Genomic DNA, 26,723 nt, shown 5'->3' with positions numbered 1-26,723 from the left:
ATCTTTAGCTCGTGAGTTTTGCTACACGAGAGCCTCTGTTCTAGCACATAGGGATCTCTCTCTCTCTCTCTCTCTCTCTCTCTCTCTCTCTCTCTCAAACTGAGTGAGACACTGGACTGCCTTTCCTGAAGGTGAAGGGACTTTACTGGTGGCACTGAAGAACACTTAAGACCCATGCACATCCTTCCCAAACATAACAATTGGCAGGTATCTTGCAGTTCTATGTACTATTAAAAATGATCACATCAGCAGAGGGCCTGCTGTGAGTGAAATGATGGTACTTTGGTCCATCTCTTTTGAGATCTGAAGCTCTGTTTGTGTCACTGGCTGGGTTTTTTTTTTTTAGGAGCTAGGCAGTCTGGGACTTTAAACATTTGTTTTCTGATGACTGGGAATGTTTCCATGTGCGCTGTGACCTGCAACAGTTCCCAGAGGACTACACCAGGAACAGTCGGAAACAACCTTGATCATAGAGCCACTCCCCAGGTTGAATGAGAACGGACACGTTCTGCCTCTGCTTACATCAATCTGTCAACAGATGGATGCAGCAAATACTGGTTGTTTTGTTTCTTGATGTCAGCCTTATATTTGCCTTTGATGTAAGGGGAGTCTTAACACTCAGTGATCCTGTCTTGATTAGGAGAATAAAGCTCTGTTTAAAAACCCATTAGCTAACATGTTTTAACTAATACATTTGTAAATACAATTGTAGATGGGGTTTAATACCTTTAAAAATGTGTTAGCTGGTTTTGTGCTTGACCCTAGGTATTCTGTGTTCGTGTTAACTTAGTTAGTCCATCTGACCTGTAACAGAGAAATCCTGAGCTAAAGTTGTGTGTTGTCCTTTTATCAGTACCCCCCCACCCCCGGCTTAAATCTTCCCATGTGATTGTAGGGTAAGTGGCCACGACACCTAGAACATCATGTACTTTTGTTGTTGCAATTTGACTGATGACAGGAACTTTAAAAGGTGCATTGTTGAGTGAGTCGCTAACTCAAATTTCCTGCCACTGAAATAAACCCTACCAAGAACCAGAGTGGTCAGAACTCCATGCATATACATTTAGCAATTAAGCATTTAAATAGCCTTGAAGTTCATGCAGCCTGGTCTCATAGAATGGATCCAATCTGATTTTAAGAAACACAAGAATTCAGCATCATCTTTGTTTCAGTCAAGCCTCACGTAACTTCATCCCTCAGAGTGGGGAGCATGATCTCTTGCAGGAATTGAAACTCTTCAGTTTCTTAAAGAATAGCCTAAAGAATCTACCTCTTCTTTTAAATTGCCTGTCGGTGTATAGATACTTATTGGTAGTAACTTTTTTTTTTCTTGGAATAATCACTTTACCTGGACAAAGACAAGTTCTTAGCATTATTAAAGCAGAGTCCGAGGATGCTGGGGAAGAAAATTCCTAGGGTTCTTGTTACCTAAAGTAGTTGAAGGGAGTGAAGATTTCATCCTACACTGAGCTTCCTCCCCAACTTCTGCTTTCTGTCACAAATTGAAGTATTTCCTCATGTACGTCATTGTGCAAGTAAACATAAGGGGAAACATGGATGAGCTTACATCAGAAGGAATAGCCTCCCTGTCACATATCCCTTACCGTACAGGAATAAGTGTAAGTCCATTTCTACCATATAACTGTGTCCACCATCGGGGAGGTGGGGGGTTGTACCACATTAAGTGTACTGGTTATAGTTAAAGCAGTACAATTTTTTGGTGTGGACAAGGCCTGAGACTCAAAACTAGGTCAGGGCAATTAGCTCACATAACGATTTTGTTTGAAATCCTCAAATTCTAAGGTTTTCAGATTTCATTTATGATTTCAGGGGAATGGTGTGATTTCATTAAAACAGGCAGACAAGGTTGAGAAATGTCTTGTGGTTTTTTTTGTATTGCAAATGAGAGCATTTTGAAGTTAAAATGAGCCCCTTCTCCGATCCCCAAGATAGAACCATGAAATTCTCAGAATTTAGTTCAGGTGATGGTCCGTTTCCTTGTGGGAATGTTTTGTTTTCATCTAGGATAGTCTGGGTGCAGAAGTGGCCACTGGGGTGTTTCCATATCGAAGCAGTAAACTCGTTGGCACAGAAACTGCCTTTTTGCTGCGTGTGTACAGTGCCTATAACATCACACTTCCTTGACTGAGGCCTACTGGTCTAGTATAATAATAAAGCTGCAAAATTGAATATCCAGTGGAAGCTAGTGCTGTTTAAAATTGGATAACGGGGAAATGACACACCCAAGTTAGCAGAAAACCATTTTACAACAGTAGGTAATCCTAGTGCGGTGGTACAGTGCATGAATGTAAGCAGAGCCAGCCCTGAGGATCCTCAATTGCCCTTTCCATTATTACGTTTCTCATAGCACACACAATGTGCTTGGCAAAGTCTCTGTCCACAAAATGTGCATTCTTTAGGTGCCAAAAATTGTGGGCAGAAGAGAACCCTCAAATCTGGCAGGTGCAAAATTACCTAAAATAAAACTGATTCTCTCCCTCTCCCCCCATCATTTCTTGCTGACTTGTTAGTTAACAGCACAGCCCTAAATGAACCCCTTCATTTTTGTGTGGTTAGTTTTAACTCGTGGTAATCAACCATAAAACATAAAGTTCATGTTTCTTTCCTCCTTGTCTTTCATCTCTGTAACCAACAAGCTATAGTAATGCTTTCTACACAGAGAAATTCCAAATCTGTTGCTGAAAGTATTATTCTTGTACTGTACTATTGGGGATCAAATGTCAAAAAGCACAGAATCTCTGATTCTCCTCCTTTCTTCTAGGGAAGGTCCAGATTGCTTCATCTTGTGAAGTATTAATAGAAAAACAGTTAATAGACTTTCCCTAGGATATATGCTACAAATGTCTGTCTATCTTAGGTACTTTTATGGTCCCGATTACCATGGTTTTTGAGCACCTCACAATCTTTAATGTATATAGATCTTCGTAACACCCTTGTGAAGTACTGTTATTCCCATTTTACAGATGGGGAACTGAAGCACAGAGAAGCTAAGTGACTTACCTAAGGTCACACAGGAAGTATATGGCTAAGTGGGGAGTTTAACTACCTCTCCCAGGTCCAAGATTAGGTTACTAGCCATTTTTCCTTTCTTCCCTTGTTAACTTTAAATGTTGGCTTATGGGAGTTTTTTCTGAGGTGCTTTTCAGCTTCCTTGGCTGGGGCCTCGCGAGGAGCTTAGATAGCAGTATTGCTTTGACAGGTAGGGAGTTTCAAACTCAGTTACACTCAATAGCTATACTATTTTAGGAGACCACTGCTTCCACAAGATGCACTAAATTATTTGGAAGGACTAAGTGAGCCTGAGAATCAAAATGCATCAGGAATCTTCAAGAGCGAGTCTAAATAAACATTCTTCGTCTCTCCTGAAAGGATGTTCAGCAGCTTTGTCAGCAGATGTTTCCATAAAATGTTAAGTACTGTGCCTTCCAACTCTCCAAAATGATTGTAATCTAATAGCAGGACAAGGAAACCAGCTTGGGAGGGTATGTCAAAGAACAGCAATGTGTATCAGTGCCTTAGGGTAAGTCTGCACTGACGGGGAGGCGTGTTGGTCACTTAGGGTATGTCTGCACTGCGAAGTTGTTGACACAACTTTTGTCTTTCATGGGTACTTAAAAAAGCCCCTCTGTGAAAGACAAAAGTTTTGCCAACGCAGGTAGCAGTGTGAACGCTCTCCTGCCGACAAAGCTAACGCAGCTCATGGGGCTGGAAGTATTTTGTTGGCAAAAGTGCCGACAAAATACAGACAGAAAGTGTTTATACGTGCTGACTTTTAGAGACAAGGCTGTGTCGACACAGCCTTGTTGCTAAAAGCTGGTTAGTGTAGACAAGCTCTTAGATTAGCTGACGTGCTTTAGCTAGCTCTCGTTGAAATAGCAATGAAAACACAGCAACCGGGCTCTTAACTTGGGTTAGCTCCTCAAATTCAATCCTAGGCTCCCCTATAAGGCTTTAACTTGAGCTGCTAAGTCAAGTTGGTGTGCCTTCACTGCTATTTTTACCAAAGTTAGCTAGCCCGAGTTAAGTGTACACTTTTTTTCTTCTGTATAGACATACCCATAGGGAACTAATGATTCAGGTCCATAAAAATGAAGGGTAATTAGACCCTGTGAATTAGCACCTCATTGTTATTCAGGGAGTAATTAAGGTTACACATAATCCATTCACATTGTTTTAGCTTTGTAGAACTGCAATGCGTGGTTTGATTTAGCTGAAGGGACCGCAGGAGAGACTGTCTGGTGGTGGTAGTTTGGCTATCCAATCAAAGGTTAAGGAAGGAATCTATAAATTCCACAGCAGGGGCTTTTACTGATTTGAACGAAATTGTTTTTTCTACCTATTTAGGTCTCCAAACCTGAGAGTAGACCAGCTCTTAATTCTGCTTTTTGGTTGGTGTCCATTATATTATCCCTGAAGACCCAGCAGCACGGATTCCCCCTTCTTGCCATGGCTGGTGGTAGCCAAAGGCCAATTCAAGCAGGGTCATGAGAATCCCCCATCTCTTATTTTGCATTACATGAAAAATATGTCAAAACTTTGAAAAAAATTTCTGTGTCAGTTCAGCTTTGCTTCACAAATCCCCCTTCTAAATCCATAAAAATGAGTTTCATGTGCATCTTTCCATTCATCCAGGAAATGACATGCTTTAAGGGAAATTCAAGTTGTCTGTCTGCATTATTATTATTTATTATGACCATTTCTTTCTATTGTGGTGGCGTGTGTCAGCTCCGTCATGGGTTGGGGGGAGGGAGGGCCTCCATTGTGCTAGGTGTTCCAAAGGCTTCAGAGCCCGAAGTCCAGCCTGAGCCGCAAATTTGAGTGCTCTCTCCACTGCTGATTGTAGAGCATTAGCACAAGCCCTGCAAACCCCGTCTGTCAGGGCTGCCCTGGGCTGCGTAGAAGCACCCACAGATTGGTGCCCGAGGTCACACAGAAGGTCAGTGGCAGAGCTGGGAATACAACCCCTACCGTTCCAGTCTCCCTGTTCTCTCACCTCCTTACCAGGCAACTAAAACAATTAGCACCTTAATCTTAATTGCCATGCTTGTGTAGTCTGTTTTTCTTTCAGATGTTTGAGATGCCAAACCTGTGATAGTGTAAACTGTAAAGTACCATAAAGTATGATTAGATAAGGGGACCTTAACAAAGGAAAGTGCATGCAGAGAGCAAAGCTGTTGGAAATAGCAGGAGACTCTCCAAAGGAAATGCATCTACATAGGGCAGATTCTCCCATCCAGAAGGGGTCACTGAGCAGAAACCCCCAGACAGCACCCACTGCTCCTCAAAGGTGTCTAGGGAGGCTGCGGACGTGGCCCAGAGGAACTCTGCCCGGACGTGTGATCGAAGGAAGGAGCGGAAATAAACCCCACAGTTACAGGCCACCTCCCCATCCAGCATCCTCCTCCTGGTATAATAGATGGCCACCTTGTCCAGCGCCCGGAGGAGATTGATGAAGAGGTCTCGCAACTTCATGGGGCATTCAGCCACGGGGAGCAGTATTTCAGCCTCTTGCCCTGTTTATTCCAGTGTGTGTTTTCTTCAAGAAAGAAGAGAAACTGTGCATGTTTCCTCGCTAAGGCAGGCAGTATGTGACAGTGGGAGAGGAGCTCAGAAGGCCTGGGGTCTATTCCTGTCTGTGACGTCAGGCAAATTGCTTCACCTCAGTTTCCCCACCTGTGAAATGGCAAAAAGGATACTTTCCTCCTTTTGTAAAGTGCTTTGATCTCTATGGATGGAAAGCCATTAATAAAAACAAGGGTTTTATTATATTGTCTGTAGTTCTGAGGTGCTTTACAAAGATATTTTAGTATTGTATCCCCCGTCTTTACATATGGGGAAACTGAGGCATTGAAAAGTTAGATGAGCAAGATCACAGCTGGGAAAGGATCCCTGGTCTCCTGAGTCCTCAGTCCCATGGACAGTCCATTAGAGATCAGCCCTTTTAAAGAGATAATTACTTGTTCACTTCCCCTTGGTTTATTTAAAAAACTGTAGCACTATAATTCATTGTTTTTGTACACCTGAGCTGTTTAAAGAAAAAATCCAGACTAATCCCTTGTTGTTTTTTTTTGCCTTTGTAGCATGCCTCTTCTGGTCACTCTGTGGTTTAAAGAAAATGCCAGTCTAATCCTCTGTAGAAAGTTTTTTTTTGGTAGCGAGAAACTTTGAATGTTTAAACACGTTTTAAACTAGATTTTCATGATGGGCTCATTGAGGAGTTTAGAAACCAGGGTAAAGTAACTTAATAACAAAATCTTCTGGAGGAGGGCGCAATGAATTTCACGTGATGTATAAAGATAGCAGAAGGTAATTAGCGCTAAACAAAGATGGCATTCCACAGCTCCCAGCTTTTCTGCTTTCCTTGATTGCCAAGGATTGTCATTAATTTGAACCTCTTTGTCTCTGTTCCTCCTTTGTCCTGGAAGAAGTCTCCTCCTGTTTCACTTCAGTAAGAACTTCTGAATGGAAAGAAAATAGTACATAGGGTTGGCTGGTTGGTTGGTTTTTTAAAAAGACCGCTGTGTACGGTGCCGTACGCGCTGTTAAAGCCAGCTAGGAAGTGAAGTTAGTGAGAAACCTGTGTCGTGCTGCCAGTGCCTTAGCAGAGAAGGTGGCAAGCTAGAGACAGCCGTGTTTTCAAATAAGAGTGCACTGGATGGTACATGTGCATCCTCTGTGCTGCAGTCATTGAAAGGTGGGCATCTCCCCGTTTTCCCTTTCCACACAGAGTATGTGTATATGTGTGAGACAGAGACAGACAGTGACAGCTTAGCACTCACACTCCTATCTACAAATTGCTCGCTGTCATAACAAGTAACGCCTCTTATCACTGCGAGGGGAACCAGCTGGGAGGTATAATTCCCAGCTCAGGTAGATGTACATGTGCCAACTCTGACAGAGCTAGTGCACTAAAAATAGCAGCGTGGCTGTGGTGGCAGGGGCGATGGACGGGATTGTACTCCGGGACTAGCCCACGCTGATACAACCACGTTGCTATTTTTCATGTGCTAGCTCTTATGTCTACCTAAGGCGGGGATTATGCATCCCGGCTTCAGCGTAGACATATCCTATACTGAAAGAAACTAGAGGGGGACGAAATCATTTCTCAGCTTGTTCACTTTGTGCATTTGACAGTATTTTGTGTAGAGTCACTTACACGGTTTCCCCTGTAGTCAGCCCATTTCCCCTGTTTTTTGCTTGGGTCTTTCACATTGGGGGCGGCCCACGGGGACATTGTAAAGCCAAAATCAGCAGGAGGATCTTGGGGCATGGGGTATCCCAGAAGCCGCTTTAAACTCATTTTTAAAAGGGAATTTCAAGTCTGGATTTTAAGTTGTCTGTGTCTTTTAATTTGAAATAGACTGTTGTGGAGCAGTGGGTTGTGGGGTTTTTTCTTTCTTTCTTCTTTTTTTTTTTTTTAAATAATTCTTATAGTAATTTAACCCCTTATTTGAGCAACAGCAAATGCATCAACAAAATTCCCAGGGGTTTCTGCAGCAGTGGTTTTGAACCCATGGCCAAGCTGGGTCTGGGTATTTTCCGATGGAGGATTCTCTTTCTCTGCCTGGATTCTTATGCTGGGTCCCTAGTGGGATGACACATTGTGCAGTCTCAGGGACTCCCACTTCCCAGGCTGGCAGAGACAAAGAGCCTGATTCTCCTCTCCCTGCCACCAGTGTGAATCAGAGGCGACTCTCTAAGTCAATGGAGTTACAGCAATGTAAAACCAGCGTAGGTAAGCAGAGAATCAGGCTCTAGATATGATACATGCCATCACATTTGTTCTCTAAGACTGAGATTTAGGGGTCTGCTTGATCCTCATTTTAGACCCATGCTGGACCCAAGCCCACCCAGCGTGAGAGGTCGAGTCATTTTCTGACCAGCTTGGACCTTTTCCCCAGAACCTGAGTCAGCGCCAGCATCTCCCGCCTTTGTGACCTGTGGGGTTGGTGCCGGCAGTGGCCGCATGCCCTGTTGCTGCCATTCACTGCCCGTGGTATGCTGTGTGTGCATGCTGCGGAGTGAGGTGCGCTGCAGCTGCTTGGCAAGCACTCCGCAATGCACACAGCATAGTGAGGTGGGGGTGACCGGCAGGCTCAGGGCATGCAGATGCTGCCGCACGGATCCCGTGGGCAGGAGTGGAGCTGACCCTAGTCTCAGAGGATCCGGTTGTTTTTCCTGACCCAGGCCTGACACTTTTTTGTATTCAGATCCCTTCAGTTTGAGGTCGGGTTGCAGGGCTCTCCAGAGGTTGCCTACTACACTGCTGTCTTAGCACCCTCCTGCCAAGTCTCCTGTAGATTGCTTTGAAAATGAGCTTAGAAGAGGTTGTGCGTTGTGCTCTTGCAGCTGGAATGTGAGGTTAAAGGTCTATGCAGGGTGTAGGGAAAAATGAGAGCCCATGTTGGTTTTGCCTGTGTTGTGAAGCTAGAGCTGGGGTGTGGAAGAGTGAATGCAGAAACAGAAGTAGAAAAATCCTGCTTTTGAATTTAGAGATAAGCTGTCAGGCTGGGGAAGGGAGTGTGAAACCCCACACTTTGCATCTCTACTAGGAAAATCATTTCACATATCTTTGCAGCATGAGTGATTGTTTCTGCACACAAAGCAAATGTTTATGCAGAACCCATGCCCATATGAGAAGTTTTCATCCCGCCTTGCTCAGCCTCATCACGCCTGGTGTCACTTAACCAGCCTCTTTGCTTTCCAAGCACTGGTCCAACTATATACTCTCTTGAAAGAAAGGTAGAGTCCACAGTATTGTACTGATGTCATTTAGCTGTCATCCAGGACCGTGTTCCCTGCCCCCTGTGTATATACACACTCACATGCTGGCCAGATGGTCCTGGCTTTGGGCAGTATCCAGAGCAGCAAGTTAGGAAGGCCAGGGTATGTGTCCGAACACAGAAGCCAAGAAAGCCTGCCAGTTCTTGCTCTCTCGGTAACAACTAGTTTGACTTTATAGAGCAATGTTGTTGTTTTCTCTGTCATCGTGTTGATTTTAGCTTTGGCCTTGTAAGTTATGAAGCAACAGGATGAAGTCAGAAAACCCTTCCTGCTCCCTCTTTCACAGCTAACATCAAGGCTTGTATTTGCCACACACCATAGAAAACCCCACATCTACCACAAATTATCCTTCGTAATGTCAGGAAAGTAAGCTTCTACCTGGCTCGGCTGGGGTTTTTTCTTGGTAGGGGAGGCAGTGTCGCTTAATGAACAGCACATGGGAGTGAAGCTCAGAAATAGAACACAGCTGGCTTGCTGGGTGACCTTGGACAATTGAGGTCATCTGTCTGCCTCAGTTTCCCCATATGCAAAATTGGGTTAATGATGCTGACCTCCTTTATAAAGCGCTCTTAGATCTCTGAATGAAAAGAGCTAGGTATTATTATTTATTTATTTATTTATTTATTAAATGTCTTCCCCTGCTCTCCCCCCGCTTTACTTTTTGGCTAGAGGAAAACTTTCTCTAATGAAATTTAAAAGCCAGAAACCTCATCGTTTATATGAATAACAGATTAATGCTTGAATGGGAAATCTATTAGGTGTGGAGAGAGACTGAGAGAGGAATTCCTTTTCATGCAGATTTATTATGCTGGCCCTGTGTTCTCCAAATTGGCTGCCTATAAAGGGTGGATTGATTTTTAAGTTGGCCTTGCTGTTTTTTAACGCCTTTAACAGCATCGGCCCTGGTTGCCAGCATAGAGGAGACCTTTTCTTTAGTTTCTTCACAAAGGGTGTATTTGTCTTCTCATGGCTTCCCATCTTTAGGGGACCCACCATTGCACCATACATTGGCAGGTGGTCATGCTTTAGCTCAGACGGACCTATGGGACTTGAGCCCACTAAATAAATCAGCCTTTTTCCTTCTCACCTTTCAAACACACATGGTGGGGGACGGACGACTCTTCTTTTTCAAATGTATTCTTCATTTTGGTCACTCTTGGCCCTGGAATGTGGAATTTTTCCACTCTCCCCCTTGGTTTGTTTGTGGAGATTTTTGTTCTTATTATTGCCTTTTATTTGACCTTACTGTCTTTACCATCATACGGCTCCCTGAGCTCCTTGGCAGGGAGTGCTTTATGCATAAAATTATTAGTATTATTAAGATCCACACAAAACAGAAGCTCTACCCTATAGGGGTCCTGTATTTGGAATACACTCAGAACCTGCTCTCTGGGCTGGTGGCAAAGGATGTATATTGCAGATATGAGACACTTAGTTGCTTAGCAACAGGCTCCTGAGATGGAGATTGGAAGGAGAGCTCTTGCTGTGCCACTTATATAGATCCTCTTCCGACAACCTGTCTGGGGAGGCAAATTTAGGTATCAGCCATGCACAAGATGAGGCTACATTGCTTAGTGCAGATGTAATGTGCCACATTAATAGACTAGCAAAAAAGGTTGTGGATAACCAGTATGATGGCAGTGGGAGACCTTTGTTAATAAACAGTACTAAGTATGTTGATAGTTCTTTTCACCTTGGAAGCGCTTTACAGATGTTAATTATCACAGCATCTCTGGGTGTCCTGCAACCATTAGCCTCTGTGTCTGTAAAAAGCAGATAAGTGTTTGGCACACACTGAGTCAGTGGCAGAAGCGGGATTAGAACCCAGGAGTTCTTGGCTCTTTTGCTCACATTATTGTAACATTGGGAGCCACTAGATGGCCCCATATTGTAGATGGTCTTGATAGTTTTGGTTATCTGCATGAGTAAGGAGTTAGCCCTTGGAGAAGTGCTTACTGTCAGCTGGGGTGCTGCTGTTTAGAAACTGATCCCCTCCCTACTGAAGTCTGTTCTCCAATCATCCTACCTGAATCTGTTCTGTCTTAACCTCTTTCTTTCTAATTCTTAATTGTAGTTGTTGCTTGTGAGGCAAGTAAAACATGATGGACTTCCTCCATTGTGTGGGGCTGTTGGCCTCACTGAGGCTTTGAAAACTCCATGTTGTAACTCCTCACTCTCTTATTGCTAGGGAATTATTTCAGAAGGGATTAACAAATAGATAGGGTCCTCCTTTCTGGTTGGGGGGCTGTCAGTGCAGTTAGTAAAGCTAGCACCACTTACGGGATCGAAAACAGAACAAAAGGGAAAACGAATGATTTAAACGGTGCAGGTTGAGGAGACGGAGGCAGTTACTCGCAAAGGCCCCTGTTCAGCACTCTGTGCTCAGACCAAAACCCTGCTATGAAAAGCAGGCAGCAGAGCAGAATTAAAATGGCACGGTTCACACTGGGTTTGGTGAGATTGCAGGCAGGAGTGATTGATTGCACCTGCTCAGCCAATGTCTTTCTCTACAATCAGTTATCCCCCTGTCAGCTAAGTGTGCCTGAGGCCTTATTTTACATGCTTGGGTAAGTGAACCACATCATTTTGATTCTGCACATGTTCCTCCTTCCGGAGCTGCTTTGTTGTTGTTGTTTGTCCACTCTAGAGCCTTAAATGTTTACAATTCTGCAGGGTAGTGCTGGTTGCGCTTTCCTTAATGTCTGGTAAGGCTAACCACGAAGAGCACTAATTTTAGTCCTATCAAGAACATTAATGAACATACCCATTAATTAGTTCTTGTCCACCTTGCGTGCTACAAACTGACCGGACCAAGTATGCTAAGATGTTAAGATGGGTGGGGTGTCTCTTGTTGATCCCCCAGTAGCATGTCCTCCCCAAAGCACCACCCCGGCCCTCTGCTTGCCACTCTCACTCACATAGAAAAAGGGGGAAGAGGGATGGAAATGAGACTGATGGTGGTGTTTTCAAAGGAGTCCAAATCCCATCACATTTCAGTGGAAATCCTCTAGGCTTTGCTGTTCTCAGCTGAAATTCTTTAATGCTAAAACATGGAATTTCCCTGTGTGAAATTCATTTCTGGCAAAGGATGCGTTCGGAATTAGAGAGGCATTACGCTGCCAAGATAGCATTGCTGTCACTGCAGGATACCTCTCCTGTACAAAAGGATGTTGCTGGTCTATCCTGCTTCAAAGCCTGTTCTTGGGGCTGAGCTGCTTCATCTCTGGTTGAAGTCACATGCTGTGCAACTGACAATTGGAGTCAGAATAAATAACCTGGAGTTGTTGGTTCTCAGTACCTCCCCGGACTGCGGATGAGAAAGGGAGTCTGGTGATACAGGTGGTTTTTGTTTTTGTGTTTGTTGTGTTTGAATAGGGCTATACTTTGGTTGGAATGCTTTCCAAAACTTCCCATAATCCAGGGGTTCTCAAACTGGGGGTTGGGACCCATCAGGGGGTCATGAGGTTATTACATGGGGGAGTCGTGAGCTATCAGCCTCCACCCCAAACTTCACTTTGTATCCAGCACTTATTATGGTGTTAAATATATTAAAAAGTATTTTTAATTTATAAGGGGGGGGGAATCACACCCAGAGGCTTGCTATTTGAAAGGGGTCACCAGTACAAAAGTTTGAGAACCACTGCCATAATCAAAGCCATTGTGGATTAAGTTCCTTGGTTTGTGTTATGCAGGAGGTTAGCCTGGAGGATCATAAAAACCTTAAAATCCTATCCTTAGAATCTATGAATCCATAGAAACCAGGGTAAATTGACTTGATGTCCTCTAAAGATTTATTGGAGATCATCACACTTATACATCTGAAGAAATTCATAGACTTCAGTTGAAGTCCTTATTTTTACGTCTGTTTTGTGTCTGAAAGCTTGTAACAAGAGCATCCTCAGCGAGTGCATTGGATGGGCGCTAAACATTTTAATTCTCTAATCAGACAATCATTTTAAGCAGACGTCAGTATCTATACGTTAAGCCTCTATAAAGCACTTAAACAAAATTGAGGCTGAAAGCTATATGTGGCACCAGCTGGTGTGGTGTTAACAAGATACAGTTGTGGTTTTGAGAGAGACTATCGTAAATCAGCGGAGATTTGAGATGAAGTGAATAGAAACAGCAACTCACTGCGGATTTGCCACATTGAAAAGAATAACCTTGATTGCCAGTTTCTCTAAACTGTTGATCTTTTTTTTTTTAAACGGCTTTGCCCTTGTTTTCCCTGGTATTTTAATAAGAGTTGTAAAAGTAATATATGTGTAATTAGAATTTAATAAATGGTTTGTGTTACCAGATGCAGTACATAAGCTGGTTTAAATGATGGTGTAACCTTTGCTTTGTGTTTATCTAATGTTGAGATAACAGCTGGAAGTTGAGAGACTGACATGCAATTTTAAAATTGCATAGTTTGAAATTGCTGCTGTCTGCAAACATGTGACAATCTATTAATGACCTTTATGCTTCCTGAATTAAGTGTATTATAACATAAAATACATTAAAATTGTTGACTATCCTGGTGTATTTCTCCCTTTTATCAGTGATTGTTTGGGATATGAATGGATAACTCATTCTGACGTGGCTGTTAGGGTGTTTGGAATTGTCCTTTGGAACCACGTGGATATTTGGCAACATTTGGATGAAGATTATTTATTCTAGCAACTATTTATAGAGATATTGCACCCAAATACATCCCATGCACCAATGCTCTATACATGGGAGAAAAACAGCTGATGGCAGAGATGATGGCTTTAGACCTACAGCCAGCCTCTGTTTCAGTGGGAACCAATTCAGTGCTGTGCAGTAGAAAGGACAAGAGTAGGTATAAAAACATTGGCCTAAATTTTTGCTAGGAGGAAGGGTGCAGCTAGAGCAGTGCTTCTCAAGCTATCTGATGTGGGAGACCGGCAATTTTTTTTCTTCCAATATGCGCGCGGACCGGCACCGGTCCACGGACCACCACTGAGTAGCACTGGACTAGAGCACAAACTATTATTAATGTACAGAAGGGAGGTGAATGGTGAGGGGCAGAGGAGAGGAATGGATGGTGGCTCAGAGGTGTTGATAATGGAATATATAGAGCATTTAGATTGTTGGTGCATGGTCAGTAGGGACAGAAAGTTACCATCTGATGATCTGTGGTCTACATGATATGAGTTGATGGCTTCTGTCCAGTTTTCAGTGGACAAGACCATAATCACAATTGACACTCTTGCCTGCAAATGAATAGACCATGGCAAACGAACCACCTTCTCGTTGCTGAAGATGGTCTCTCTATGGCAAGTTGATGGGGCGCTGTGGGGGAAGCTTGCCATGCTCCTGCCGTGGCTGTGCCTACCTTGTGGAATTGTCCTTCAAGGCTGCTGACTGGGCATTTTTCCACAAGGGCTGGATTCACGCAGAAATAAAATCCCACCTCCTCTCATCAGCGCCCCAGGGAGCGCGCTCTTCATTCTCAGAGTTCGTACAAAATGGCAGTGCAGCTGAAATGAGTTGAAGCAGGCACTGTCAACCAACACAGGCTCGTCTGTGCATCCTTTATACGCCCCATAAACCAGGCAGGCTGATCTCACGGTGCTGGCTGAAAGCAGCACTGTCCCAAACATGTTTTTATTGTGGAAACTGAGCAGGTTGGCCTTGTGGTGCCTGGTGAATGGAGATCTCTTTCAGCACTCTGTAGACTGTGAAAGCTAGGCAGGCTGGTCTCACAATATGCCTCATTTCATCTACCTGAAAATGGTGCCCTGGCTTCCCTTCAATCATTTAAGCTCCCTTGCTCTCTGACACACTTTCCACTGACAGTAATTCTGTGAGTGCTCGTTGGGCATTTACTGCCATCACTAGAGGAATTACTGATGGCTTAAAATGGGATCATTTCCTTTCTGATGGACAGCAAGCACCTGTGGGAGTTTTAATAGCTGTATGGTGTGCCTGTCAGTAGGTAGCAGGGAAGACGTGTGCAATTCCTTGCAGTGAGGCATTCACAGGCTCTGAAATCCTGCAGGGAATCAAAAGGAAGGGGAAAAAAATGCACCCTCCCCCGCATTGTGAGAAATTGTTTCCTGTCTTGAGGGACCTGCAGAATGTGGGTTCAATGGATTTTTCAGCCATCTCATCAGTGGGTGATTTTTAGGAATATTTGTGCCAAAATATGGGCAAAAACTCCCTTGTGCACACATACACATGAGCAGAAGTTATACAACAAATACAGTTACTGCTGCAGAGATGGGTTTGATGTTTATCTTCCACAGAAGTTACTTGTATTTAAGAAAAAATAATTCTTTTAGTTTCAGGTACTTGGTAATGCCACAAGCTATTCTGCTTAGCCAGAGAAGAATAGAGAAAACAAAAAAAGAAGCATTTGTGACAAATGCCCGCCACATGATTAATGAACTACTAATAGATACTCAAACACAAGGGTCAGGTGTGTGGTATAAGAATCTGGATAGAATAGGCCAGACCAAATCTGTGGATTAATTTGGAGACACTTGCACAAATTTAATAAATATTGCCAGTTCAGGCCAGTTATAAAGAAAAGTTTATTGAACTGCTATATTGAACTTCTTAAACTACATTATCTTGTCTGTTTTGCCTGGAAGGTACCATTTCCATGAGGCAAAAAAATGCCTTCATAGCTGCGGCACGTTCCTGGCACGTCTTCATTGTCAGCAGGAAAGGGGTTGATTCTTGGCAAATGTAATGGGTATTGGCCCTTTAAGGCCATAGGAGGTAGCTTGAGAGGCCAGTTACGCTATTCCATGTGTCCAGGGCAAGCAGATGAAGCAAAAATAAAATAAAGTAATGACTGAAGTAGCCATTGGGAGAGAGGAAGATAGTCCTGGGGAATAGTCGATGGCCGGAGGAGGGAGGTATAGGAAAATCCTGACCCAATTCCTCCCGGGACCAGGAGTCTGATAGAGCGGGCTGGGCGAGTCCCCCCTCTCTTCTGTGTTGGGGGTTGTTAGAACCACCGGGGCAGTGTGAAGAGAGTAACTGGTTGACAGGGTGAGTAACTAAACGGGAGGCCCCAACCCCAGTCAAGGGAGGGCCAGCTGCTGAGGCTCTCTCTGCACTGTCAGGGCTCACAGTTGCAGCAATGCAGCTATACGCTGTAGACGCTTGTTACAGCGACTGACGACGGTTTTCACACCCCACAAGGTAGCTAAGTCGACCTACGTTTTAGGCGTAGACCAGGCCTGAGAGGGAGAACTCAGCCAGGGCACAGCCCCAGGCAGGAGCGCTGTGAAACCCTTGAACCTGAGGGAAGAGTCGACAGACCACGGTCCCAAGGCGGACAACTGTGAACCGTCCACCTGAGGGGTGAGTGGAAAGGGGCATTTTGAGGAGCTGAATGCTATTTAGGCCCCAGGGGAGGGGGAATACTGTTTCCAAGACCTTGCCTGTGACTGAATTATTTCCAGGAATCTGCAGGGCATGAGGCAGGAGACTGCAGTGGCATGCTAATCTGCTAGGGGTGTGCTTGGAGACTGCATATATGCAGAAGACGCAACACAAGGCGGTTCATTGAGAGTACATGATAGTTTGCTCTTCAGATTTCCACTGGTAAATAGGAACCCAGTCTCTGGTAATAAATATGACTATTTTCATTATGCTGATTTCTATGGTTTTTAAGCTAAAACATGCATCATAAACCTGCAAACCACTGGCAGCTTCAAATGGCTTAACCTTTCCAAGGTTGTCTATCAGGCAGTCCTCTTATTCTTGAGCCAGACATTTGACAGGATCAGAGCCAACCTCACACACAGAAAGTAATACCTAAATTAGTCTGGACTATGTCGTCTGGCAGGGTGGAATTGTAGTCTAGGGTTAAACAAGCAAGGATTTTACTTGCATTCATTTTAATTGATATTGATTGCATTGCCTGAATTGAGGGTCAAAGTGTGAAAGCCTTTTCAAATACAGGCTACTCTTCTTTAAAGCTTTAGTTGCGCTGGCTGAAAGGCCAAAGGTTTGAGTTACACTTTGTCAGTTTCACAGTAGGGGAGAAGAGAGGGCAGGAAAGTAAAACAAACAAATGTGTTTAGGAAAGGTGAGAACTCCCTGCCCTCCGCCCTCCCCAAACCTGCGGCTGGAGAGTCCAACAGTCTGCCTCCCAAATTGTCCTGATGGGGTTTTGAGATTTGTGAGTCTGAGGGCATTGCACAAAAAACTTGGGAGCATCTACATTTGCCAATGACTTTTTGCAGTGAAACTCAGAAATTTCATTGCAAAAAGAAAACCACCTCCACGAGAGGCGTACAGCTCTTACCAGTGATGCTTTTGTGGTGATGTGCAAGTGCTCACTTATCGTCTGGCCAGGTGACAATGACTGCTCCACGGAGCAAATGATCCCCTGCTTGGAGCAATGCTGAGCTACCGGAGCTGATCAGTGTTTGGGGAGAGGAGGCTGTGCAGGGACCCAGGATGCCCCGCGATCACCCCGTGCCCTCCCTTCCCACAAGACCCATCGTCAAAAATGGAGAGAGCTGCACTGTGGGAAAGCTGCCCTCAGTGCGCTGCTCTCATCATGGATGGAAGTGCTGCAAATGTAAACACTCTCTGACGCCTGAGGAATGAAATGAGTACGCAAACCAGTGCTTTTCTTTCACCGGTTCCCTATCACCGTTGAAAATGACTGCACAAAAACTCTGCAGGTGTAGACAGCCTGATCCTTGCTCAATCAGCTTTTTGATGAGCTGTTGCTATGCCTAACTCCCTGCCTTGGTCATACCTTAACTATTGTGTCCTCCCTCCTCACTGACTTCCCTACCCCTGCAGTCTGTCCAAAGTAAGGCTTTCAAAAATCTCTTCCTCTCTTACTGCTCTAAACATATTACTTTCATCTTAATTCTCTTCATTCGTGTTCTTCTCTTATCACACCAAGCTCCCACTCATTGTCCCCAACTTCAAGGCTCTACATAATCACACTCCAGCCTAAATCTCTGTTTTAGTTACCTCCCCCTCATACCCTACTTTCCTCCCCCTTGCTCTGTCCTTATTAACTCCCTTCATCTCCTCTCCCTGTTGGCTTCACATCATCTTTTATGTTGGCGGCTGTTCTTGGAACAGTCTCTCCCGCCTTGTCTGCCAAGGGCCCTTCTTTCATATAGCCTCATGTAAATCTCCTTGCCAATATTTTCCATTTGAATGGATAGCTCCTGTATTACTTTTATCCATCTGAAATGGATTGTAGGCTTCTCTTGGTAGGGACCTCATCTTCTATGCATTTGTATAGTGCTCTCTACACTTAGAAAACTCATAAATACTAAGTCATAACAATAATGAGTAACATGCAGTGTATGTTGTAATTCAGTGCTTAGTTTCCACAGAGATAGCAGCATTAGAAATACCTAAGAGAGAGAGTGATATAATTCATATCTGGGGACCAGTAGTTCTCCAGGATTTTTCAAAAACAGACCTGACAGACTCGCCGACTAGTTGAGTGACATCCCTCACAGAAGGGCGCGTGGTGCTTAAGGCTGGGGACCAGTCCTTTGCTCCCTGCTCTGCCGGGCTGTGGGGACGCTGTCTAGACACAAAGAGACTCAGTCATAGAAGGGAGCAGTTTTTCACATTTCTCTCAAGTCATCCCTCTTTGACCACTGGAGCCAGCGTTCCATGTTCCCCAGCCAAAGCGATAGCCGCTGTAATGCACAGCCTGGGAGGTGATGGTGGAGAGAGATCCGGCAGGCCCCCTTCCCTTTTAATAAATGTGCCTATGTGATCTCTTAAGGAAGTGGTTCCCAAACTGTGGGTCTCAACCTCAAATGGGGTCATGTCATCATTAGGTGGGTCGTGATCCCAATTGAATAGACAACCCAAATTCAAACACATCCAGACCTCCTCTACAAAAGGCCATGCACCATACGTCTGAGGCCATGCAGTGTGGAGGAGGACATTTCGTAAAGCACATATTTTTGTAGGAGGCCGGTGGAGGCACAGCATTTGATTCAGCCTGTAGCCATGAGTCTAGTGATGTCGTTTTAGGGTGGTGGGAATCAATTCTTCTCAAAATGGGGTTGTGCAGTCAAAAAGTTTGGGAACCGTTACCTTAGGAATTGGAGGAGAGGGGCATTCTGAGGATAATGGAATGTAATTAGCTATTGGCTTTGCTTTTTAATATTTGCAACCTTCTCCCATCTCTACCTCAGAGTTAGGTGAACCATGCAGGACTTTAACTTTGCCATGTATGAAAGCAAGGGCTTTTCTACGCTATAGAACCTTGGCCAGTATAGTTATCCTGGCAGCTCCCTTGTGTAGATGCAGTGAAAGCTGGCAGATGGAATTCTTCTGCCAGCATAGCTTCACCACCTCCCCGAAACAACATTAGCTATGCCTCTAGAAAAGTGTTTCTCTCCTCCCCCCCCTCCCCAGCCACCATAGCTATGCTGCCAAAACTTTGCAGCATAGACCAGGCCCTAGTAATGTTAAATGCCCTTTGGAAGGTAAGGGCATTTCTATTTCGTTAAAACTAAAATATCATTCTGTCTTCTCTACCACAGCATGCTGGATGTTTTTCCTCTAACTGTGTTGCTTTTACTTCTCCGGCTCCCAGAGAGTCCTCTCATGTGACGGATATTCCCACCCCCGCCTGTCTTACACTCTCTGAAATCTCAAAGTGCAGGATAAACTAGGAGGATTAAGGGAAAGTTTGAGCCTGGGTTGAGCAAACATGCAGTGATAACTCTGGCCAGCGGAAAGCTGTGGATGTGAGTTTCAGAGCCAAGGACCTCTAGGGCTGATTGTTCTTTCCTAATCAAACAGAGAACATGGTGTCAGCTGTGCATAAATCTCCAGTGTGTTTGCCCCCCTCCATTTAATTGTCAAAAGGCTATAATAAAGTGGCATGTACGGTGAAGCATTACCCTATATAGGTATGTAGATTTATATAGAATCCAAACCCCTCAGCACCCCTCACACACATTTACAGGAACAATAGTAAATAGGTTACTTCCTCCACCCCCCACCCCCCAATGATGACCAGAAAACTCACTCCCCGACAGAACACTCCTCCCTCAGGTAGCCCTGAACCCCATCAAGATGTCTCTCTGCAACAGCCAGAGCAAATAGATGCACCTTGCAGCACGGCATGAAGGTTAATAGACATGGGCTCTTTTAGACGCGGGAGGAAGGATCTGGTTCCAAAACCAAGAGCCATGTGTGGGTAAAGTTTTGTCACCAGCTCCCTCTCCTTGTGGCTGCAGTGTGGCACAAGGTGAGAGGTAGCTTCTCAGGTGGGAATGTCCCGAGCCATTGAGGAACCATATTATGGATCCAAGCCAGCACCTGAAATTCAATCCAGAAGTCCACAGGCCTCCACTACAGATCATGGAACATTGGTATTGTGTGCTGGAGCCACCAAGAAGCACTGCTTACTAGCAGTTGAATGAAAGTCCATCTTTGCATAGAGTCCATTGCAGTGATCCAGTGTACCTTAGGTATGCACCCAGGCTTTGTGAGAATCATGGGCGGTGGGTGAGGCTAGCCCCCTGCCCTGGCTCTTCCAGCCAAGACCCCGCTCTTGCTCACTGCTCCCAGCCCCCGCCCCATGGCCGTGGTTGGGGTCGGGGTTTGAGAGCTCAGTCAGGGCCACAGAGTGGGGCTGAGAGCTCAGCATCAGCCGGGATCGAGCTCTCAGCCCCAGCCAGGACCACGGTGCCACCCTATTCCACCCCTTCCCACACAGCCCTGCCCCGTTCTGCCCATGGCCCCACCCCCGTTCTGTCCCGCCCCTGTTCCGCCTCTTCTCCCGAGGCCTCGCCCCTGCTCACTCCTTTCCGCCCCGCTGCAGCCCTGAGACTGGAAAAGCTCTGTGCCCCTGCCGTGGCCCCAGCACCATGGTGGGGGGAGATTTTTCTGGAGGCTTCAAATTGGCCGGGGTGAGGTTTGGGGAGGTTAGCCTCCCCCAGCTTCTATTACGGGCCGCCCATGGCAAAAATCACCTACACTCAAGCACGGATGCATACGCAGCCTTACTTAAATAAATGATATACTCTTCTGGACAGGGCTTGTGTCTTCCTATGCAGCAGGGTTTCTCAGCCTGTGCATTGTGAACCCTGGGGGAAAGGTTATCGCTGGGCAGGCCCCTCCTTTACAAGGCGCACAGGAGAAGCAATGGTGGAAGAGAAGGCTGATCTCGAGCAGTGCTTCCTCTGTGAGGCTGCTGAGGAGAGATAAGAGCTCTCTACTTACCAGCACAAACACAGTGCGAGACTCAGCCAGCACAGGGACAGAATCCAGCTTTCCTCTGGCCAGTTGCAAACCAGGCAAGGATGATGTGCTGCCTCCCCCATGTACCTGGGCCAAGTGGGTGAGAAAGAAAGGACACCCACCAGCTCTCTCCAGTCTGACGGGTAGGGGAGAATAAAGGTTGTGCTATGAGGGACAGAGACCCCTCCTCATTGGGGGCTGGTAAGCTGGGATGCAGTGGGGCAGAGGGGGTTGGGGGGAGGCAGAGATGGGGATCCCTCAGGTCTCCATGGGCACCTCCCCCCCCCAACCCCTTATTGTTTATGTTCTGTGACGCACAATAGCTGAAAATGGTCCTGTGACCCAAATTCCACAATCCTTTGCACACAGTTTCACTTCCCAGGTTATGTTCAAATATCCTCAGGGAGGAAGAGTGGACTTGTAGTCCTGGCTTGTGGCTGAGAGGTCTGAGATCTATCCTTGGCTCTGCCGCATGTGCTCTGAGACTTTGGGCAAGCCACTCACTCCCTTTAAGACTCAGTTTCCTTATGAGGAAAATACAAGTAATAACCTTCATCACAGGGCGTTGTGCGTCTTAATTCATTAATGTTTGTAAAATATTTTGAGGCTAGGGGCGCTAGAAGCAAATGTATTATTTCTTTGGCTTTGATCCAGTTGTGATGGCATCCCCTGAATTCATTTCACTCTCACTTCTGTGATGGAACAAAACTCTGCATTTCCAAGCAGTGAACGTTGCATGAAACCATTCATGACACCAGTCTGTGTGTACGGGAAAGTTTTGTAAACCTAACAGAACTTGTCAGTGAATATGATCTGAAGGTTCTAATGGCAGTGCCATTAGTGCCTTAGAAAATCTCCCCACAAATTCATACTAAAAGTTGGAACCAGACACGTTTCCAGTGACTTTTGTTTCTAATATTTTACATGGCTCTTTGAGCATCAGTTAACTAGCAGGGCAATGTAATTTCCAGTTACATTACTTTCTGATTAGTTATCAGAGCTTAAAAAGTCTATTTCTGTCTCAGCAACATCCCAGCAAGTGGGAGGCTGTGACCTTTTCTAAGTTGCACCACAAACTGTTGCTTTAGAGAGAGATCTTCAAACTGAAAACGGCAGATAAGTTCCTAATTCTAACATTTACAGAGAGCAACCATTTTCCTGGGGCTCTCTTCCTACTTACAGGTTTAGCAAGCAGAACCATAGTCCATTTTGCTCTGCACTTCTAAGGGACATTGCTGATTCTTTACAATGCGCTCTATAGCGTGTGTGTGTGTGTGAAGGAGATGCTGCTAGCCCCTTAAACAACCTTATGCTAAACTATACAGTGGATTTGGCTGTGTGCGTAACAATTGAGTGTCGACTTAGCTGAGGATAGAAAATTAGTTGTCTTACTGGTCCCTTCCCCCACTTTTTGTTGATGTTATGAACCAGATTCAAACTCATACATTTATGCATTTCACTAGAATGTCAGTACATCATCTAACTGCAGAAGGAAAGAAAACTGTAAGTGGTGAATGATTTGAAATGGAAACAGCATGATGCATACTTAGAAGCCCAATCTGCAAATTAAAGGAGGGAAAAAATAGTATGGAGCAGCCAGCAGGGCATTTTGTTCCAATTCCCAGCGCATCCTTTGGTGTGGTGCTTTGGGTTTCGACACATAGGAGGCTGATGTAACTCTTGCTGCATTGAAGGTGTGTGTATGCCAAAATGAATGGGTGCGCTATTGTGAACTCCATTCACACAGGGTATGAATGTTGATGAAGTGATTGTGACTGAGTCAGAAGGGGTGGCCTGCGGATTTAAAAAGAAGCCAAGTTTAACTGTCTGAAGTTGACAAGTTTTGGCTTGATTAGTAGAGGTTTTAATACATCTCCTAATCTGATTCAGTTAGCTCATATGAAAAATTGATCGGGATGGTGAGTCTGCAAAGCATTTGAGAGAGTTTAAAGAACAAGGAGTACTTGTGGCACCTTAGAGACTAACACGTTTTGGTTTCACAAAAGGTGTGGCAGAAATCTAGCTGTCTAGAATTAGATAGCCATAACTATAGAGTATTTTTGTATGTTGTTTTTTGTAATAGCCAGTTCTTTGCCGTACATTTTTCCATGTGTGTTTTGCGTATTTTTTTTTCCAATAATCAATTTTATTCCATTCTTTAAGGTGCCTTTTTCTTTAACCCCACTAAATTATGTTCTTCACAAATGTACTATAATGTATCCTTTTCTCCGCTCTCAATATTTCTATGTTAACTTTGTTTTATTACACACCATACCAGTGTCTTCAGTGTTTTACCTTCAGTGCATTCTGGCCCTGATTCAAGGAGGCACTTACGCACTTGCTTAACTTGAACCACACACTTAAATCCTTTTGACTTAAGCATCCCTATTCAGGAAAGCGCATACGCATTTGGTAAACTTCTTTTGCCCAACAAGGATGCTTTTCTAAATCAGGGCCTCTATGCCTTATTCAATTCAGAGGTTAATACATCACTGGCTATGATACAGAACCGTTAGTGCCAAGCAAACCTTACAGAGCTTGCTTCTGAGATGTTTAGATGTTTGGGTGCTTATAAGTGAAGTGTGGCTTTTGAATTAGTCAGAAGTGAACCCGTTGTCATAACTAGTTCTCTGAAGTTGTTTCCCACATAGCCTGGAGAAAATTCATCCCACTTGAGTCTAATATTTGTTTGTATTGCATAGGAATAGATTGCTCATTTTCAGCTTCTCTCTCAAAGTCGTATTTTATTTAATTTTTTTATTTATCATTTAGATTGCTTTAGAACCTAAGGACAGGTTGGAACCCATTGTGCTAGGTGCTGTGCAAACATATAGTACATTCTAGTCCTACTGCAAAGAGCGTAAAGGTTTTACTCTTTATTTTTTTCCTCTCCACAGAAGGACATGTCATTAAAGCCTCAGGAGCGAAAGGAAAAATGGGAGAGGCATCCAGGAAAGAAACCACGAGAATCTGAAAACTACGTGTCCGCTGAGCCCAGTGAAAATGGCCATAATAATGATGCCGGGAGCTCTGAGAGAGAGACTGAACGAGGCAAAGAGAGGGTGAAGAAGAAACACCCCTTGAAGATATCCAAGCAGGTAGGGGAATTCTTTTGCCTCTGAAGTGACTGTGTCCTAGTATCGCAAAAAGAAAAGGAGGACTTGTGGCACCTTAGAGACTAACCAATTTATTTGAGCATAAGCTTTTGTGAGCTACAGCTTACTTCATCGGATGCAATAAACAAACTATGCATCCGATGAAGTAAGCTGTAGCTCACGAAAGCTTATGCTCAAATAAATTGGTTAGTCTCTAAGGTGCCACAAGTCCTCCTTTTCTTTTTGCGAATACAGACTAACACGGCTGCTACTCTGAAACCTGTCCTAGTATAGGCTGTTGTCTTCTTTCTGCTGGGTGGAAGCTGTTAATGCGTCTGTTTGAAAATCTCCTGGCTAATTGTACTGGGCGTTGTAATGTCTCCTGTGTGAATTCTGGTCAAGTGAGTAGACAGGAGTGGTAGGAAATTCCATTGGTTAAAATGAAAAAACAAGTGCGCAGAGAGAGAGGCAATCATCTTAGGAAGGAGCAAACTGCCCTGTAGTTCTGCATCTCCAGGACAGTGTGGTAACTCACGCAGTAAGTGATACAAACGCAGTGTACATGTTAGGCTGTGATCCAGTCATCTCCATTGGTGTGATCCAACTGTCATCTCCACTGGTGCCTAGGACTGGGGAATGCAAGGTTGTTAATGCATATCTGGGGCTTAGCAAACGTGACACCAACGTGCACATCATGAGCCAAGTTCCTCTGCACTCTGTCAAACAGTGAATTAAGACTGAGGGGAGCATTATAGGAGTTAAGAAATGAAAATAGAGACAGAAGAAAGGGTTTGTCCCTTCCTTCCCTTGTCGATACAGGTCCCTTGTGCATTTGAAACCAGGCAATGCATTAATACACTCTGTAGTGGTGGTCTAGCTGTCGTCGTCACTCTGAATGCCACTAGCATGAGGAACATGGCCTCAAAAGCTCTTGTCTGAACCAGCTTGTGTATGTGTTTTTATAGCCAGGGAGGTAAGAGGGAAAGGCACAAGGGGTTGGCAGGCCATTTATCACTTACTGCAGCTCAACTGGGAGATTTGTTGGAGGCCTGAAATCGGCATAGCATAGCAGAGTATATCTAAGAGCAAGCACTTGCTAAGTACCTGTTACCTAGCACCAAATGGAAATTAGCAGGTTGACCAACATATTTGTCCTTACCAAGCTAAGAAGTAATTGTGCAGTGGAAAAGTATTTGCAGCTGTACTGCATAGTACTCCAGAGAAAGGAGCTTATTCAAATAAGTAGGACAAGCCTTCCTTTCTATGGGTGGCGATTTTGCATGCGTCTCAGATGACAACAAAAGTTTATGTTCTGTGGTCATTGTAAGTATTTTTAATTGAATTATAGATTTATAAGGCCAGAAGGGATCATTATGGTCATGGAATCTGATCTCCCGCATTACGCATGCCATGGAACTTTATCCAGTGATTTCTGCATTGAGCCAAATAACTTGTGGTTGAACTTGAGCATATCTTTTAGAAAGACACTGCACCAAATCTTGAGTTAGACTCTAAGGTCATGCCTACACTTACAAGCTTACAGCAGCACAGTTGTATTGGTACAGCTTATGTAGCCGTGTTGTTCTGATGGGACAGAGCTCTCCTGTGTTTACATAATAAAACCAGCTCAACTCGGGGTTGGGTGTGTGTTTTTTCACACCCCTGGGTGACAAGAGTTTTGCCGACATAAATGCTAGTGTAGACATGGCCTTAGTGACAGAGAGTTTACCTTGCAATCTGTTCTGATGGTTAATTACTCTGGCATCTTTTCTTTTTATGTTTTGATTTAAAAAATGTATTGCTATTAGGGATCAGGAAAATACTCACAACAAATGACTTATCTGATAAATCTAGCTTCATTTTTCTGCTTGTGGACATTTTGGTTGCAAATCAGTTTCCTCCAGTCACATTGGCAATGGTTTTGGGTTTTTTGCAGATTTTGAAAACTCTCCGAAGTTATCACAAACACTTTGTTTCCAGGATTCATTCAGTATGTGATATATAAAATTTGAGCTGAGTGACTTATTTATGATTGCTCAGATTAATCACATAGTATTGTTTTGATTCCCCAGCTGGGTAAGCGTTCAGTCATGTCCAGTGCAAATGCTCAACATGTGTGAATTTAAACTTCATTTTCCACAGATACGTGCATTTTACATTTGAAATCTGCTTTCTGTGAATATTTGTGCCATTAAAACACTTTGTTCAGATGTTTGTAGAAAAGGAGTGCAAAAACTGTGTGATTATGGCCAAAGCTAGCTCTCTTTTACTGGTCTCTTCAATCTAACCATATTAATGCTGCAGAGATGTTTCTGCTAAACATTCATTTGGGTGGCAGCTTAGAAAATATTAACTTGCGGGTTAAAACTGCATAAACCAGACTGTTCTTTGAGACGTAAGCTAAAATTCTATCAGTTCTTTGCTGTTTAGGTAAATTCACTCATACATGAAATCTACTAGGCATTTATCCAAAATGCTGCAGGGAGCGAGGCTAGTGATTCAGTAGGTATCACACATCCCTCTGAGTCAGTAATGAACCAATGCCCCAGCACGATGTACTGGAGAATGTACTGCTGGAGTTGCCATCTTTCAGATGAAATGTAAAACCAA

General features: G+C 44.3%; 1 protein-coding gene across 7 annotated transcripts in view; it reads left to right on the top strand.

Moving 5' to 3' along the window:
• The window catches only part of FBRSL1 (fibrosin like 1), a 740,088-nt gene that overhangs the window by 186,972 nt on the left and 526,393 nt on the right, over nucleotides 1–26,723 (top strand). For all 7 annotated transcript variants that reach the window (XM_074972522.1, XM_074972528.1, XM_074972526.1 and 4 more), the window contains exon 2: nucleotides 23,916–24,116. In XM_074972522.1, coding sequence (XP_074828623.1) covers nucleotides 23,916–24,116 — 201 coding nt within the window. The remainder of the gene's footprint in view (nucleotides 1–23,915; nucleotides 24,117–26,723) is intronic.

The sequence above is a fragment of the Natator depressus genome, chromosome 15, assembly GCF_965152275.1.
Source record: "Natator depressus isolate rNatDep1 chromosome 15, rNatDep2.hap1, whole genome shotgun sequence".
Lineage (NCBI taxonomy): Eukaryota > Metazoa > Chordata > Testudines > Cheloniidae > Natator > Natator depressus.
This window is presented reverse-complemented; position numbering and strand designations above follow the sequence as displayed.